The sequence below is a fragment of the Lampris incognitus genome, chromosome 5 (assembly GCF_029633865.1).
Source record: "Lampris incognitus isolate fLamInc1 chromosome 5, fLamInc1.hap2, whole genome shotgun sequence".
Taxonomy (NCBI): Eukaryota; Metazoa; Chordata; class Actinopteri; order Lampriformes; family Lampridae; genus Lampris; species Lampris incognitus.
Window position 1 is genome coordinate 54,971,214 of NC_079215.1, and position 18,380 is coordinate 54,989,593.

At 48.1% G+C, this 18,380-nt stretch overlaps 1 protein-coding gene across 1 annotated transcript in view; it reads left to right on the forward strand.

The window, feature by feature from the left end:
• rptor (regulatory associated protein of MTOR, complex 1) overlaps positions 1-18,380 on the forward strand; it is a 330,716-nt gene that overhangs the window by 303,905 nt on the left and 8,431 nt on the right. The window contains exons 30-31 of the mRNA XM_056279703.1: positions 15,760-15,866; positions 17,062-17,189. Of these exons, the coding sequence (XP_056135678.1) occupies positions 15,760-15,866; positions 17,062-17,189 (235 nt within the window). The remainder of the gene's footprint in view (positions 1-15,759; positions 15,867-17,061; positions 17,190-18,380) is intronic.

Consider the following 18,380-nt stretch of genomic DNA (forward strand, 5'->3'; position numbering starts at 1 on the left):
CTCTCACTCTTGTACTCTCACTCACTCTCTCGTCTCTCTATCTCTCTCACACGCTCACTCTCTCTCCCGCTCTGTCTCGCTGTCGCTCTCTCTTGCTCTCTCTCTCATACTCTCACTCACTCTCTCTCGCTCTCTCTTGCTCTCTCTCTCGTACTCTCACTCACTCTCTCTCGCTGTCTCTCTATCTCTCTCACACTCTCACTCTCTCTCCCGCTCTGTCTCGCTGTCGCTCTCTCTTGCTCTCTCTCTCGTACTCTCACTCACTCTCTCTCGCTCTCTCTCTCGTACTCTCACTCACTCTCTCTCGCTCTCTCTCTTGCTCTCTCTCTCGTACTCTCACTCACTCTCTCTCGCTGTCTCTCTCTCTCTCTATCTCTCTCACACTCTCACTCTCTCTCCCGCTCTGTCTCGCTGTCACTCTCTCTTGCTCTCTCTCTTGTACTCTCACTCACTCTCTCTCGCTGTCACTCTCTCTTGCTCTCTCTCTCGTACTCTCACTCACTCTCTCTCGCTGTCTCTCACTCACTCTCTCTCGCTGTCTCTCTCTCTCTCTCTCGCTGTCTCTCACTCACTCTCTCTCGCTGTCTCTCTCTCTCTCTCTATCTCTCTCACACTCTCACTCTCTCTCCCGCTCTGTCTCGCTGTCGCTCTCTCTTGCTCTCTCTCTCTCTCGCTGTCTCTCTCTCTCTATCTCTCTCACACTCTCACTCTCTCTCCCGCTCTGTCTCGCTGTCGCTCTCTCTTGCTCTCTCTCTTGTACTCTCACTCACTCTCTCTCGCTCTCTCTCGCTCTTTCTCTCCCACTGTCTCTCTCGCTGTCTCTCTCTCACACTCTCACTCTCTCGCTCTCTCTCGCTGTCTCGCTGTTTCTCACTCTCGCTGTCTCTCTCTCGCTCGCTCTCCCTCTCTCTCTCTGATATAGGCACATGCACAGACATAAGTAGCTGTCACAGTTGTGTCACCCCTGCAGATTGATGCTCTGCGGGGCACTCTGTCTGTGTAGTGAGCCACACAACTAGACTCAAGCACAGCCAGGGACCTAAACTTTTAATGATGTCCTTTGCGCTCGATAACCTCGATATATAATCTGGAACGTTAACAGTGGGCACTTAGTAAAGCTACTGTGAAGACAGTCATTTCAACAGAGAAAATGGCAGCTTCTCTTAAGAGAATTTTTTTCTGACTCAACAGTATACAGACTTCCACTGGAAGATAATTAAACCTGTCACCTTCTTGTTCAGCTGTACAAGATGGAGTGCAACCACATGCTTGCTGCACAAATCATACACCAAGGGTTTTGTCGCTGGTGCATCACTAGCCAGACACGCCACATGGGCTATTTTGCCCTTTCCAGCATCACCAGAGTAGATTTTATACAGCATTTAAAGTAAGATAAGAATCTGTATAGCCTTAGAAATGTTGGCTTGTGCAGCAGCAAGTATATTTGAACTTTTACAGTATAACGAGGCATCCAGGTAGCATAGTGATCTATTCCGTGGCCTACCAACACGGGGATCGCCAGTTCGAATCCCCGTGTTACCTCCGGCTTGGTCGGGCGTCCCTACATACACAATTGGCCGTGTCTGTGGGTGGGAAGCCGGATGTGAGTATGTGTCCTGGTCGCTGCAGTAGCGCCTCCTCTGGTCGGTTGGGACCGGGGGGAATTGCGTGATCCTCCCACACGCTACAAATCCCCTGGTGCAACTTCTCACTGTCAGGTGAAAAGAAGCAGCTGGTGATGCCACATGTATCGGAGGAGGCATGTGGTAGTCCACAGCCATCCCCGGATCGGCAGGGTACAGCTCGGAAGAGTGGGATAATTGGCCGGATATAATTGGGGGAGAAAAAGGGGAGGGGGGGGTAATATATCAACACAGCTGCTGGTCGTATGATACTCTTCACAAAGTATGCCCTCACTTTTTGAGTAATGAGCCGACAAGGCAACGGTGTCCTTTTTTCTTTTCAGGCAAAGGTAACTTTGCTTAAAAGTGTCGGTAGAATATATAACCCAACTTGTATTACGTGTAAAATGCCTGTTTACAACTGTGTTGCGAAGATGAAGTCGTGTTTTCAAGTGCCCTTTCTGGTTTCAGTATTTTAGTGTGAGGTTGACACACACTCAAGCATGCACACACACTCAAGCATGCACACACACACACACACACACTTTCACCTGTGCGATCCCTTGCCTGTCGTCCATTAACGTGCCTGTGTCAGACCTGCTTGCTGGGTATCATTGAACTCATCTCTGACTGGTAAAGACCTCACGCCCGTTTGGCTTGCTTGTTGGTTCTTTAATTTGGTGTTGCCTCCCTTGCCCACAAGAGGCTGAACAAGGCAGCAAGCTCCCCCCAGCGAGCAGCGAGCCCAGAGTAACTCAATAACAAACCACCTCTCATCAGCACTGGCCACCGAGCACTTCCATACCTCCCGTCTCTCACTCGCTCACATCGCTCACTCACGTGTACTCGGGACGTGTACACACCCTCACGCACAACCAGACCTCCCTCACGTAGACGTTCACAGCTTTGAGCAGCAGTTCTCCATTAGTTGCTCCACTTCCCCCTGCCTGTTGGCCTGTGGCGAGAGGATCTGGGCTTTCTCCGCCCCGCAGGCTTAGAACTGGGTTATTATAGGTAACGGGCCACTCTGTGACTTCCGCAGCTCCTGCTCCTAATGCGGTAGTTGGGTGAAATCCCTCTCTCTCTCTTTCTCCTTTAGTCTTTTCATCCTAGCGTTCAATAGCCGTCACACAGAAGACGCCGCGCCAGGAAAACAGCCTTGTTCTCTCTCTGCTGTGTTGTGTTTGTCTGCGGGTATATGTGTATGTGTGTATTTGAAAGTGTGTACAACCGCGGATTTATGGAGCAGTGTATTACTGTGCGGGTATGCGTGCGTGCATGCATGCATGTGTGCATGCATTTATGCATGCATCAGGGTTCTTATGGTGGTGCTATTTTTGCATTAGTGTGAGTTCCCTGAAAGTTGCAAGAGAATTTCCACCCACCGGCAATTTTAGTGTGTGGAAAAAATTCCAAAATTCCGATTAATGCCGCTTGAATGACATAAAGAAAAATCGTGGCTCATTCCACTTTAAACGATTTGAATTCTGATCGTGTAAATATAACATAGACTTTAGATACACGCTAGTCTTTAAATGTGTAAATGATGTCACTTCCTAGGCGCCGGTAAAGGTTTCGCAGAAAAGCGAGGGTCGTGCTCAGCATTCGACAAATAGGGAACTATGCAGATCATGTGAAAAAGTTTTGGTTTTATATTTTCAGTGGGGTCAGGGAAGAAATTTCCAGCGCTAATAGCAGCTAAAGGCGATATTTCATCATAAATATATGCCCTCGTGCAGCTTTAAATAGCACCTAACTTTGATATCTAGTATTACAATTTTTCGCCTTTTCGCCACTAGAGGGCGATGTTGGCTTCATCTGAGATTGCTTTGTAAATTTATTGCACTGCCTCCTTTTGCCAACACCACTCTCATCAAAAGTTGACAATTCCCCCATTGACATTCTTGGACTCTCTTGTACGTCACCAAAACGCTGCTTTATATGAGAAGTAACGTTTTATTTTGGGTCCAAATTATTCGCCATCATGTGGCGCAACGACCACGGTAGTTCAGAAACACGTCGATTGTGCTGGCTGGACTGTGCCACCAAGTCTTTAAACGCCCCTCGGTTAGTGATCAGCACATAGGGCATGTCTCCTGTCCAAACTGGACCACCGGAGCAGTATTTACCGCTTTCTTTTAGCAATGACAAGGTAATGGTGTTGACAGTGGGGAGTTATCAATGGCATTTTTGCTCTTATGTCACATGACCAGGCCGCCCACCATGACAAACCCAGTGTGTGTGCCTGTGTAGATGTGCGTCTGTCTGCATGCAGGGCATCCTTTGCCAATGTGTTACCTGCTTGGGCTCATGTGCTTTTGTTTTGCCTGCCCCTTGCTATCCTGCTTCCCCCCCCCCCCCACCCGACCCCTCTCCAATCCCCTCTGCCTGTCCTTCCCCCTTTCCCCCACTTGCAGGTCTTGCCAGAAGGGTCTCCATCTATCTTGACAGGAGTAAGCAAGGAGGTGAGTGATGCTGTTCTGTCCTCCCTCTGTCGGGGCTGAATGTGCCAGGCAAAAACCGTCGGCGAGTTCCCGTTTCGGGTTCTTTCTGTTCTCCGCTGAGCCCTGTATCCCTTCATCTGTCTAGTGGCGCTCCCATCAATCCATCCCTGGCGCTCATCCAAACGGTTACCGCTCTCACACACTGAGGGGAGAAGGTTCAGGTTCCGCATACCTTTTTTTGTAAGGGTCTGAGTCTGTTCAGCCGGGTTCAGTGGCAGTTCACCTGCTACCTACAGACAGAATCCATAAACTGACACGAGAATATTACCCGTTACCCGTGGTGAACTTGGGACAGCTAACCGGCTTTTTCAGATTGGTTCAGGTTTCGATCAGTGGTACAGGACCGCCCCCAACCGTCGTGCCAGTTGCCCATTTAATCATCAGTGGCTCAGAGTGGCTTTTGTCAGATCAGAATTAAAACTCACACATTAAATTTTGTTCCTCCCCAAGGTGTCGGTGTTTAATTGGGAGCCCGTCTGTTCTGTGTGATGTTAATCATCGTTAGGGTACCAGTCTGCCCTGCCTGGGGGGACCAGTCTGTGGAGCGCCACAGAAACTAGTGGAAATTAGGGGAGCGCAGGCTGCCACCCGCCGATTCCTGCCGCCTCTGTTGCTTCTGCTTTATCAGCATGCAAAGTGTGTCACGGAGGCAGAGGAAAACCGGGAGTTTGAGCCGAAGACACAGCAGAGGAAGATAAAGTAGGTGAAAGAAAACTTGAGTGATTCAGGGATGATGGAGAGAACTCCAAGTGAGCGAGTTGTTGACTGGGAAGCAGGATGGAAGAGATGGATTTGGAGCAGGACGGGACGGAGCTGGAGGGCATCAACCCCAGGCCGCCGCAGATAGAAAGCAGACCTAATGAGGACAGGATACAGGTGTCATTTATAACTTCTCAGCTTGTTCTTGTTTATTTTTCCTCACTCTCTTCACTTACCCTCATTCCCTCTGTTTACTCTAACTCCTGAATCTCCTGGCTCAAAATTGGGGGTGAGTTGTCACCCCACAGGGAGGTGTGGAGGGATGCTGAAGTTACAAAATTAGGGCGACCCATTTATTTATTTATTTATTTTTTGGCTTTTTCCCCATTTTTCTCCCCAGTTGTACTTGGCCAATTACCCCACTCTTCCGAGCCGTCCCGGTCGCTGCTCCACCCTCTCTGCCGATCCGGGGAGGGCCGCAGACTACCACACGCCTCCGCCGATACATGCGGAGGCGCCGGCCGCTTCTTTTCACTTGACAGTGAGGAGTTTCGCCAGGGGGGACGGAGCACGTGGGAGGATCACGCTATTCCCCCCCAGTTCCCCCTCCCCCACTGAACAGGTGCCCCGACCGACCAGAGGAGGCGCTAGTGCAGCGACCAGTACACATACCCACATCCAGCTTCCCACCCGGAGACACAGCCAATTGTGTCTGTAGGGACGCCCGACCAAGCTGGAGGTAATGCGGGGACTCGAACCGGCGATCCCCGTGTTGGTAGGCAACGGAATAGACCGCCACGCTACCCTGACATCCAGGACCCTTTTTGATTGAGGGGAGACAGACACTGTGTTCTGCTCCACATTTCCTTTGGTCGCCTGGCGCCTTTTTTAAGCTTCAGTAGGGGCCGTGGGAGTCCGCTGATCCAAGAACAGTCGGCGAGGAGGTGGGGGGAGGTATCTGAGATAGGAAAGTGTGAGGGGGGGGGGGGCGAAAAAGCCCTGAGGTGTATCTCCATAATCTTCTTACTACCAAGACAGGCGTCTCTTGCTTGTCTGTAACTTGTGCTGTGATGCTTAACAGACGCCAGCAGTATAACACGTAACCATAGAAGAAGCCCATTAGTCTGTGTGTGTACGTCTGTCTGAGGGGTCTGAAAGGACTCCGGGTCAGACAGAGAGTACTCGGACTGTGGAAGACGGCAGAGCACAAGGTGCAAAGGATTGAACCTGCATTGGGTTCACCAACACTCTGGCCTAACCAAGCTTGCTCAGCACAATCCCCCCGTTTGCGAAATACCACTTAAGAACCACCTCAGGAGATCAGGTCGGGCCCCTGTCCATCACGGGTGGACCAGGAAGCACTTGTAATGTCGAACTGATGCTTTCTTTACACCTTTTCACAGTAATTACCATCAACAGGGCAGGTCAAGGGTTTTGTTATCCCCAAGAATGCCAGTCGCTGGCATCAGAAGGTTAGGGCGTCTCTCTGCTGGTCAGGTAAAGTCCACCTCCTGTTCGAGGCTCGGAGCACCCGGTAATCCCGGACTTGGAGGACCTTTCTCACAGCAAACACGATGAAGGGAAGGGAGAGATAATGCCAGGGGAGAGAGGATGAGGGAGGCTAGCGAGCACTTTTTTATTTTTATTTTTTAAGGAGCTGTAGCATGTGTGTGTGGGAGAGCTTGCCCATCGTGCAGAATGAGAATGTAGAGGAACGCTCCCTCCCCCCCATCCCAGCCCCCACCCCCACCCCAGGGGGAGAGAATGAACCAAGCAAATGTATTTACAAGGGAGGAATGGGGGGGGGGGGGAAGTGTGCTTAGGGTATGCCCAGGCTAAATTAGGTTTTCTACTCACAACCACTGGGGGGTGCAGCAAAAGCAGCAGATCACTGACTTGTTGTGTATTACCCTGCTTTCTGCCTACCAGAGGAAGGTTTGCCGCGCTGCATCCTAACGAGGTTATCAGTGTCTTCGTCTTGATTACTGCAGTGAGTCGTCGGTGTCTGGTCAGGTGTGAGGGCCACAGCGTGGAAGTGAGGGAGCGGGACAAGAGGAAGGTGTTCGTCTAGAGAATACGTATTGGGAAATGACAAATAACACACACTCACACACACATTGAGAGCGTATCGATTTCGGTGCGGGCTCCAAACATTCGTTCCAAGTGCCACGGAAGTTTCTTGGGCAGCGAAGTATTTTCTCCTGCCGCTTTGAGAAAATGAATGCTGACTCCTTAGCGGCAGAACTTTCCGGTCAGATTTGAAGTCACCGATCCCTGACCCTTTGTTTGTGTAACTTCACACCCCTTAAATTCATAGCAAACAACTTGGGCAGGAGCCGCGGAGGACTCGGCTCACCTGAAGGGCAAAAGCTGCAGAAGGAAGGGGCGTCCGGGTGGTGTAGCGGTCTAATTCCATTGCCTGCCAACCCGGAGATCGCCGGATCGAATCCCCGTGCTGCCTCCATCTTGGCCGGGTGTCCCTACAGACACAGCTGGCCTTGTCTGCGGGTGGGAAGCCGGATGTGGATACGTGTCCTGGTCACTGCACTAGCGCCTCCTCTGGTCGGTTTGGGGCACCTGTTGAGGGGGGAACTGGGGGGAATAGCGTGATCCTCCCACGCGCTACGTCCCCCTGGTGGAACTCCCCACTGTCAGGTGAAAAGCAGCGGCTGGCGACTCCACATGCATGGGAGGAGGCACGTGGTAGTCTGCAGCCCTCCTCGGCTCGGCAGAGGGGGTGGAGCAGCAGCCGGGACGGCTCGGAAGAGCAGGACGATTGGCCTGGGGAGAAAAAAAATTCAACAACAAATAAAGGTTGGAGAAGGAGAAGGGGCAGAAAAGAAGGCAAGGTTTTTGTGGCGTGAAGCGAGAGAGAAAGGGAAAGCGGGGAGTAATGAAGTGCCTGGATGGATAGATGAGTGGATAGATTGATGGATGCGAGGCATGCATCGATAACGAAGTGGCTAAACCAGCTAAAGCGGGGTTTGTAAAGGTCAAAGAATAACTGCAAGATGAACGGAGCCTCCAAACAAGTGCTGAGCAGCGGTGGCATTAATGTGGGGAGGGTGTACTCACGCACTCCGACCCCGACAGTCCTCCCCCGCAGCACTCATCAGTTTAGGGAGGAACGTCTGTGGGGAGAAAACTGGTAGTTACGGGGTATTACGATTATTTCTTGGAGTGGAAGATCAGAGAACGAAAGCAACGAGAAGAGAAGAGGATTTGGAAGGCCTTGCTGTCACCGGTGGGCTTTTTATCTTTGCCCTCTGCTGCCTCTCGACTGCAACAGGAAAAAGATTATTCCAGAAGAGCCGAGCACGCTGAAGAATCCTGTCTGCAGTGCTGCCGACTTCAAAGGGAATGCCTTCTCCACCCTGCCTCGGGAACCATGAGGCCTTTCGTGTGTGTGTGAGGAGAGAGAGAGAGAGAGAGAGAGAGAGAGAGAGAGAGAGAGAGAGAGAGAGAGAGTGAGAGTGTGAGTGTGAGTGATAGAGAGTGACTGTGAGTGAGTGAGTGAGTGAGTGAGTGAGTGAGTGTGATAGAGAGTGAGTGAATGAGTGAGTGAGTGAGTGAGTGAGTGAGTGAGTGAGTGAGTGAGTGAGTGAGTGAGTGAGTGAGAGAGCAAGTTGGTGATAGTGACAGAGTGGGTGATAGAGAGAATGAGTGAGTGTGAGAGAGTGAGTGAATGAAAGATGTGATACAGAATGAGTGAGTGGGTGTGAGAGAGAGTGAGTGGGAGAGAGTGAGTGAGTGAATGAAAGAGTGAGTGAGTGAGAGAGTGAGTGTGAGAGAGTGATAGAGATAATGAATGAGAGAGGAGAGTGAGAGTGAGTGTGTGGGTGAGAGTGAGTGAGTGTGATAGAGAGTTAGTGAGACAGAGTGAGAGTGAGTGAATGAATGAGAGAGTGACTGTGAGTGAGTGAGAGAGCGAGTTGGTGATAGTGAGAGAGTGAGTGATAGAGAGAATGAGTGAGTGTGAGAGAGTGAGTGAATGAAAGAGATGTGATACAGAATGAGTGAGTGGGTGTGAGAGAGAGTGAGTGAGTGAATGAATGAAAGAGAGTGAGAGAGTGAGTGTGAGAGAGTGATAGAGAGAATGAGTGAGAGAGTGAATGATAGAGATAGAATGAGTGAGAGAGAGGAGCGAGTGATAGAGAGAGAGTTAGTGAGAGAGAATGAGTGAGAGAGATGAGTGAGTGAGTGAGTGAGTGAGTGAGTGAGTGAGTGAGTGAGTGAGTGAGCGAGCGAGCGAGCGAGCGAGCGAGCGAGTTGGTGATAGTGAGAGTGAGTGATAGAGAGAATGAGTGAGTGTGAGAGAGTGAGTGAATGAAAGAGATGTGATACAGAATGAGTGAGTGGGTGTGAGAGAGAGTGAGTGGGAGATAGTGAGTGAGTGAATGAAAGAGAGTGAGTGAATGTGAGAGAGTGATAGAGAGAATGAGTGAGTGAATGAATGAGAGAGTGAGTATGTGGGTGAGAGTGAGTGAGTGTGATAGAGAGTGAGTGACTGAGTGAATGAATGAGAGAGAGAGTGAGAGAGTGAGTGAGTGTGATAGAGAGTGAGTGAATGAGTGAGACAGAGTGAGGGTGAGTGAGTGAATGAATGAGAGAGTGACTGTGAGTGAGTGAGTGAGTGAGTGAGTGAGTGAGTGAGTGAGTGAGTGAGTGAGTGAGTGAGTGAGAGAGCGAGTTGGTGATAGTGAGAGAGTGAGTGATAGAGAGAATGAGTGAGTGTGAGAGAGTGAGTGAATGAAAGAGAGATGTGATACAGAATGAGTGAGTGGGTGTGAGAGAGAATGAGTGAGTGTGAGAGAGTGAATGAAAGAGAGATGTGATAGAGAATGAGTGAGTGGGTGTGAGAGAGAGTGAGTGGGAGAGAGGAGTGAGTGAGTGAGTGAGTGAGAGAGAGAGAATGAGTGAGAGAGATGAGCGAGTGTCTGACTGAGCACTATCCTGTGATGTGTTTTTGTTCCTGATCCCCTGCAGCTCCATCTTGGGTTTGCGTGGGTATGACGTGTGAGCTGCTCAGCAGCGCCGTCATGGAAGCTTTGAAGCCACCACATGGGCTTTTACAGCTGGACTCCCAGTGCATCAGTCCAGCGATGGGATTCTTTTGATAATATATGGATATACAGTTTAAGGCCAGATTTCTTCATTTTTGGATGCAAGGCTTTTATTTTGAAAGGGGTAAACCTTTTAATTAGATTTTTTTTTTTTCCGCTGAAAATATGTTGCTATTCCCCCGGAATGGTTGCTCTCATGATAAATTCAACAAAAAAGAGACGGCATCACACAGCCGCTTTGAGGGAGAAAATCAATGCCTTTTCTTTCTTCTGAGGTAAAACAAACAATTTGCTCAACACCCCCCTGCACCCACACAACCCTATCATAGGGGGCATCAAAGGCCCTGAGACCCATGTGACCCAGGTGATACGCACTGGGTCCAGTGTTAGATCAATAAAATATGAGTTGAGTAGAAAGGCAACGAGGCGGAGTTCGCCAACTGAACTTTCTGGGTAGACTTGTGAGAAGCTGGGACGAGATGTTCTACTGAAACACTGACACCTTCAGTCTAACCCACGCCTCCATCACTGTCCTCCACACCTACACCCCTTTAGATCCTTTATACGTGGACACCTCCATCACTGTCCTCTACATCAGCACCCCTTTAGATCCTTTATACATGGACACCTCCATCACTGTCCTCTTCATCTACACCCCTTTAGATCCGTTATACATGGACACCTCCATCACTGTCCTCTACATCAGCATCCCTTTAGATCCTTTATACATGGACATCTCCATCACTGTCCTCTACATCTACACCCCTTTAGATCCGTTATACATGGACACCTCCATCACTGTCCTCTACATCTACACCCCTTTAGATCCTTTATACATGGACACCTCCATCACTGTCCTCTACATCTACACCCCTTTAGATCCGTTATACATGGACACCTCCATCACTGTCCTCTACATCAGCATCCCTTTAGATCCTTTATACATGGACACCTCCATCACTGTCCTCTACATCTACACCCCTTTAGATCCGTTATACATGGACACCTCCATCACTGTCCTCTGCATCTACACCCCTTTAGATCCGTTATACATGGACACCTCCATCACTGTCCTCTGCATCTACACCCCTTTAGATCCTTTATACATGGACACCACCATCACTGTCCTCTATAACTACACCCCTTTAGATCCTTTATACATGGACACCTCCATCACTGTCCTCTACATCTACACCCCTTTATATCCTTTATCCATGGACACCACCATCACTGTCCTCTATAACTACACCCCTTTATATCCTTTATACATGGACACCTCCATCACTGTCCTCTACATCTACACCCCTTTATATCCTTCATACATGGACACCTACATCACTGTCTCCCTTTTTACAAATGTGGGTAGGTGGAGATTGGCTAAAAACAAGTGCCATCATTTTAACAAGAGAACCATTTTCCCGGTCACATTTTTGTCAGTGGCGTAAGACTGAATAGATTGAGGTGGTGAGGAAACAAATGGGATGACAGCGGTTGAAGTGGTGTACGCCAGGATAGAGAGCAAATAGCATATAAACGAGTAGACCTCGTGGAATAAACCAGGCAGGTGTAGTTCATGAAGAAGTTTTAGAATTCTTTTCCAAAGACTTGAAATCAAAAGAAGTCGCGTACTGAAGAAGTCTCGGTGAACGGTCCCGTCAGGATTCCCTACAGTCATGCAGACCTGTCAGGGTCAGCACATTTGGAAATATGATTTCCAGGCCCTGGAACAGTTATGGAAAATTATAACTTCTGGAAGGTTTTTGGAAAAGTTAAGTAAGTCTGACTAAAGTAGCATAAACTCCGATGACAGTGGCTGAAAGCATTGTGGCAGGGTTTGAAGATTCCTGGTGTGTGTCTGTTTATCCTGCTCTCCTCGTGTGGTTCACGCCATAGTCTCTTCTTACCTCCCCCTCTACCCTCACTCCCCCCTTTGTCCTCAAGATCTCCCCGTCCCCCCAGCACCTCCTGCTCCCTCCTCCACTCTCTCTCTCCTCCCAAACTCTCATCTGCTAACTAGATCCCAGCACCACCTGTAGACGCTGTCTGCTCAGCAGCTGGACTGTGTGTATGTGTGTGTGTGTGTGTGTGTGTGTGTTTGTGTGTGTGTTTTCAGTATGCCGGCATGTGCCTCTGCTGGCTAACTTTCATATTAGCTCGCCATCTTGCTGACAGAGCGCCAAGCAAGTGCAGTTTCAACAACCAGCGGCTTCAAGTGGACCAGTAGCAACACTTGCGAAACACGTTGAGAGCAGAGTGGCTCATGCATCATTTGACGTCACCTGACATATAAATGGTTATGTAAATTAGGCTGAACGTTACAGAGAAGTCATGGAAAAGTCATTGCAAACCACTGGTGAAAAAGGGTATCAACTGTGTTCTATGAATTTGCACTAATTATTTGCACGTCCTCATCATTACTATTTATGACTATTTATTTATTTATTTATTTATTTATTATATGATTATATATTGATATAGAATTATATATATGTATCTCCATCCATTATCTGAACCCCTTATCCTGCTCTCAGGGTCGCGGGGATGCTGGAGCCTATCCCAGCAGTCATTGGGCAGCAGGTGGGCAGACACCACCCTGGACAGGCCGCCAGACCATCACAGGGCATAATTATAATTATATAATGCTATATAATATTATATAATTACTATCCATCCATCCATTATCCAAACCGCTTATCCTGCTCTCAGGGTCGCGGGGATGCTGGAGCCTATCCCAGCAGTCATGGGGCAGCAGGCGAGGAGACACCCTGGACAGGCCGCCAGGCCAATATATATTATTAATAATGTGAAATAATTATATAATATTTATTATTTATTACTGATGATATTGCTTATGATTATGTTTTGAGACTCAATGCCTCAAAACATCTAGAACATTGTTAGCTAGAGAATATTAGCTGTAACACCAGGCTTGTTGACATGCATGCGGTGCTTACTGGATGCTCCAGCAGCTGCTCCTCTGCAGACCAGAATGCTGTCTGGTAGCACAGATCCATGTGCAGTGGGCTGCGCTCGGGGCTGTGGGAGATCTGCTCCCCCTCCGCTGCTGATTGTCAAGGTTAGGCCATGCACGCTGTCCTTGGGCAGGTGTCCGTGAAGCATAGCAAGTGTAGTGCGGATGTCACTTGCTCACTGCTTTCATTGGTAGGCCGTGGAGAGGTTCTCTTTGCACTCTTTCACTCTCAGTCTTGACTTCTCACGCGCCGCTCTTCCTCACTGTCTCTCACGTGTCACTGCTACAATCTTAGTCAGCTTTTTTTCTTCCTCCCCTAAAGACTGTCTTGACTGGAAGGAGGCAAAATGCAAAACTCGTTCTTCATCGGCGTTGACTTGCACATGTCAAAGAAGGTTGAATCAGTTCATCTGGACACAACCTTCATTGGCGGATACGTTTCATCACTCAACTAAGTGACAGCTTCAGTCTAAACTTACATGAGTGATGAAACGTATCTGTCAATAAATATATCCAGATGGACTGGTTCAACCTTCTGTGATTTTCTTACCTGGATTATTGAGCATGCATCCAGACATCACTTGCACATAGTCGTTTAGAGCTTATAGATAAATAACTAACAAAGGAACCGGTAAGCCAATGATGCTGATATATGAAATATATTAAAAACTGATGAAGAGGAGTAGTATAGCCTGATCACTGCTCACAGTCTCTATTCAGGGGTTAAGTGTGGTGTGGGTGGTGGTTTTGTTTAGTAGCTAGCAGAAAGCAGAGCAGCGATCCAACGCCACTTGTGTTACTTATTTGTCAGGAGATGGGAGCCTTCCTCCTACCACCTCCATATGCACTTTGTATAAGGGGATCCTCATTCTCAGTATGGGTTTTTAGATTTCACTCAATTTAAAACGCTCATCTCGGCTTTGTTTCACCTAATATAAAGATTCCTGCTTCGTGTTAAATCCATCATGGGTAAAATAATGATTTTTAAGGCAAAAGATTTTCAAATTTTTTGAAGGAAAAAAAAGCACGTCCCAAATACGCCTGTCAAGTGGTGCATAATTTTGATTCCCAGATATGGTATTCTGAATCCATCCACATTTCAGCTAGATTGAAAAATGCGAAGGGATGTTAGGCAGTCACCTCTAACTACACCCAGCGCCTTTATTTGACTGACTTGTTTTCACTTACGCTATAATTGTGTATTTCTTTGCTGAGGTGGATTCTGGAGGACCTTGAAGTTGCAATAAGAAAAAGTTCAAAAGTCACTCCATTCCTTAGCCTAGCATAATGCGATGTCACCTCAGCTGTGCCTCCCTCCAGACTGCCCTCCACCACTGTCCTTCTACCTACAGTGTGTGCTATTATGACAGTATCAATTGCATATATTTCATGTTTCTTTTAAGATGAAAACAAGCATTACAGTGGCTGAAAACCTTTATTTATCTGGGCATGTAGAAAAATGTAGTCTTCATGCCAGCCAGTTCACAGGATCAGTCATTTAAGGGTGTCAAATAATGTCCGCCATCCAGTCCTTGTATAACCAAAGTGAGAGCTGTGCCCGTATTCTTGGCACGAAGTCAAACACATTTTCGGTGGGTGTCGGACTCTGGAAGGTTGTCCCTTGTCTCCGATTCTGTTTGTAATATTCATGGGCAGGATCTCAAGGCGCAGCCAAGGTGAGGAGTGTATCAATTTTGGGAACCTCAGAATTGCATCTCTGCTCTTCGCAGATGATGTGGTTTTGTTGGCTTCATCAGAACATGACCTCCAGCGCGCACTGGGGCGGTTTGCAGCTGAGTGTGAAATGGCCGGGATGAGAGTCAGCACCTCCAAGTCTGAGGCCGTGGTTCTCTACTGGAAAATGGTGGATTGCTCCCTTTGGGTTGGGGATGAGTTGTTGCCTCAAGTGATGGAGTTTAAGTATCTCAGGGTCTTGTTCACGAGTGAGGGTAGGATGGAGCGGGAGATTGACAGGCGGATTGGTGCAGCATCAGCAGTAATGTGGATGTTGTACTGGACCATTGTGGCGAAGAGGGAGCTGAGCCGGGAGGCAAAGCTCTCAATTTACCTGTCAATCTTCATTCCAATCCTCACCTATGGTCATGAGCTTTGGGTAGTGACTGAAAGGGTGAGATCACCGATGCAAGCGGCTGAAATGAGTTTCCTCCATAGTGTGTCCTGGCTCAGCCTTAGCGATACGGTGAGGAGCTCAGACATCCGGAGGGAGCTCGGAGTAGAGCCGCTGCTCCTTCGCGCCGAAAGGAGCCAGATGAGGTGGTTTGGGCATCTGATTAGGATGCCCCCTGGGCGCCTTCCTTTGGAGGTTTTCTGGGCACGTCCCACTGGGAGGAGACCCCGGGGTAGACCCAGAACTCGCTGGAGAGACTACATGTCCAATCTGGCCTGGGAATGCCTTGGGATCCCCCAGGAGGTGCTGGAGGGCGTTGCTGGGGAGAGGGATGTCTGGAGTGCCCTGGAGCCTGCTGCTACTGCAACGCAACTCCGGAAAAGTTGCTGATGATGACATGAGAAATAATGGCTCTAACATCTTTTTTTTCCAATGTGATAAAGTCACTAAAACGGGATAGTTGTGCCATGCGTCATCTCTACCTACAATGTTAAACATACGTATATATAAGGACAAAGCAATGTGCAGATGGGATCCATAAGTCACATTCATTTTACCATAGACAAACAACTGAATGGAATCCAGTATAACTTGAAATACTCAACTTGACCTCATGACTTTAGAGATCTATTTAATGATTTGAAAGTAAGCTGACTTGCCCCCTTCTGTAAACTGAAGAGGCTGATGCTACAGGTATAATCAGTGTGTGTCCGGGTGTTTCGCTACGTGCATTCTCTGTGTATCTGAACATCCGTGGCTTCTTGTCCTTCAGGTGCAGGCATGGTGGTGGACTGGGAACAGGAGACCGGGCTCCTCATGACCTCTGGAGACGTCCGGGTCATCAGGATCTGGGACACGGAGAGGGAGATGAAGGTCCAGGTATTGCATGGATTCATTCTGTCATGTCTTTATTTCGTGTCCTTATTTTGTAAACTTAGTTTGTGTTGAAAAGGCTCTATGACAAACCCATACCTCAGACATGCAACTTTGCAAAATGTGTGTGTGCACATGCATGTAGTCATGGACCTGTGGTTTTCATGGTACAGCCTGGTCAAATTCATTTCTCCTCAAATCCCTCTCCTGTTTTTGTGCGACTAGTCAAATTAACTGAAAAAAAAAATTAATATTAAGGGGCGGCACAGTGGTGCAGTGGTTAGCGCGGTCGCCTCACAGCAAGAAGGTCCTGGGTTCGAACCCTGGGGTTGTCAAACCTTGGGGGTCATCCCAGGTTGTCCTCTGTGTCGAGTTTGCATGTTCTCCCCGTCTCTTGCATGGGTTTCCTCCGGGAGCGCCAGTTTCCTCCCACAGCCCAAAGACGCGCAGGTGAATCGGGCGATACTAAATTGTCCCTAGGTGTGATTGTGCCCTGTGATGGACTGGCGAACTGTCCAGGGTTTTTCCCCCGCTTGCCGCCCAGTGAGCGCCGGGATAGGCTCCAGCACCCCGCCACCCTAATAGGATAAGCGGCTTGGATAATGAATGAGTGAAATTAAACCTGTTGCTAAAACCTACTGCAATCACCTTGTCGGTTTTTTCTGGATTATGTTTTATGAAATGCGACCAACGCACTCTTCAGATATTTGCATGTTTTTAAATTAAACATTTATCGGACTTGTATTTCTCTCAACTGTTACATTTCAACCTGACATGTTCCATCTATTCATACATGCAGTACTGTAGGTTGTTTGATTAAAGTCGGTAATTATCATAGTTTAAGGAGAAGAGATCGATGGCGGCACCATTACAGTGTAGTTTATTTATTCATTCATTTTTTTGAACATTTACTGCTCATTAGTGTGTTAATCATCATCCTGATCGATGGCCTCTGTACTGGTGTGGATGGCGTAGTCTTGCCCGTGGCTGTATATTGACACCAGGGCCAACTGGAAATGAACCATTAGTCAACAGCAGCCATGATGGATTCTCCTCTCAGGCGGTTTCATGTTTAATGGACATCATGATGACAGAATCCCCTCGGCTGGTCCTGGAAAAGTCTTAACAAGGGGATTTGTGTGTGTTTTTGTGTGTCCTTGTGTAATGTGTGTGTGCGCGTGTGCGTCCCTTCATCCGCCAGGACATCCCAACAGGAGCAGATAGCTGCGTGACCAGTTTATCTTGCGATTCCCAACGCTCCCTCATTATTGCCGGTCTGGGAGACGGCTCCGTGCGTGTCTACGACAGGAGGATGGGCCCCAACGAATGGTAAGACAACACACGCGTGCACACAAACCCACTAATCGAAACCCATACACACTAACCTCAGTGTGGAAGTGAATCTGATTTTTGTGTAAAAACAAACGGGGGAATTATTCAGAGAATTGTGGTTTCGCCCATTCGGTTCCATTGTCTCTGACAGTCCTGTAATGAATTAAAAACATCCGAGACCAGGTGGAACATTTCTTTAAACATGACTCAGTTCGTATTTATTCTTAATTCACTCCCACGTTTATCTCGCTCTCTGTATTTATTGTACTTTTCTGGGTTATAAATCTGTCGGTAGCGTTACAACTTCCCATAATGTGCCCTGCGAGCGCTGTTTTCTTTTCCCTTATTGACTAAACATTATTTTAATTCAAGGCCCTAAGGGAAGAAAATAGTGCAATTAAGCCACAAAGTGTCCTATAAATCTTTAACTTAAGATAATTAAAGGACTCCCCTTAGGCAATGCATAATGTCTTTTTCCCAAGCTACACTGCTCCTCAAGTTCAAGTCAACATTATTGTCATGTGTACTAGAACATAGTGACTTTCTTGTACTCTGTCTCTCTGCCTCCACACAAGGGACACAAGGACAAAGGACACAAGGACACCCCACCCCCCAAAAAAGAAAGACAACACTACAGACCTACATAGATTATGTACACAGTGAACTCATACATTACATATACAATATAGAAAAGTACACCATAACACAACAATGTATATTAGAGGGACAGCTCAGGTTGGACAGTTTGGAGACAAAGCAAGAGAGGCAAGATTGAGATGGTTTGGACATGTGTGGAGGACAGATGCTGGGTATATTGGGAGAAGGATGCTGAATATGGAGCTGCAAGGGAAGAAGAAGGCCAAAGAGGGGGTTTATGGATGTGGTGAGGGAGGACATGCAGGTGGCTGGTGTGACAGAGGAAGATGCAGAGGACAGGAAGAGATGGAACTGGATGATCCGCTGTGGCGACCCCTAACGGGATCAGCCGAAAGTAATAGCACGGGTGTGTCAGCTATTCAGCAACCTGACCGCCTGTGGAAAGAAACTATTACTGAGACGGGTGGCGTGATTTGATGCTCCGGTAACGTTTTTTATATGGAAGGAGAGAGAACAGAACATGAGCGGGGTGGCTGGTGTCCTTAATGATGTTTTGGGCTTTCATTTTTCAGCGAGTGGTGTAAATATTAT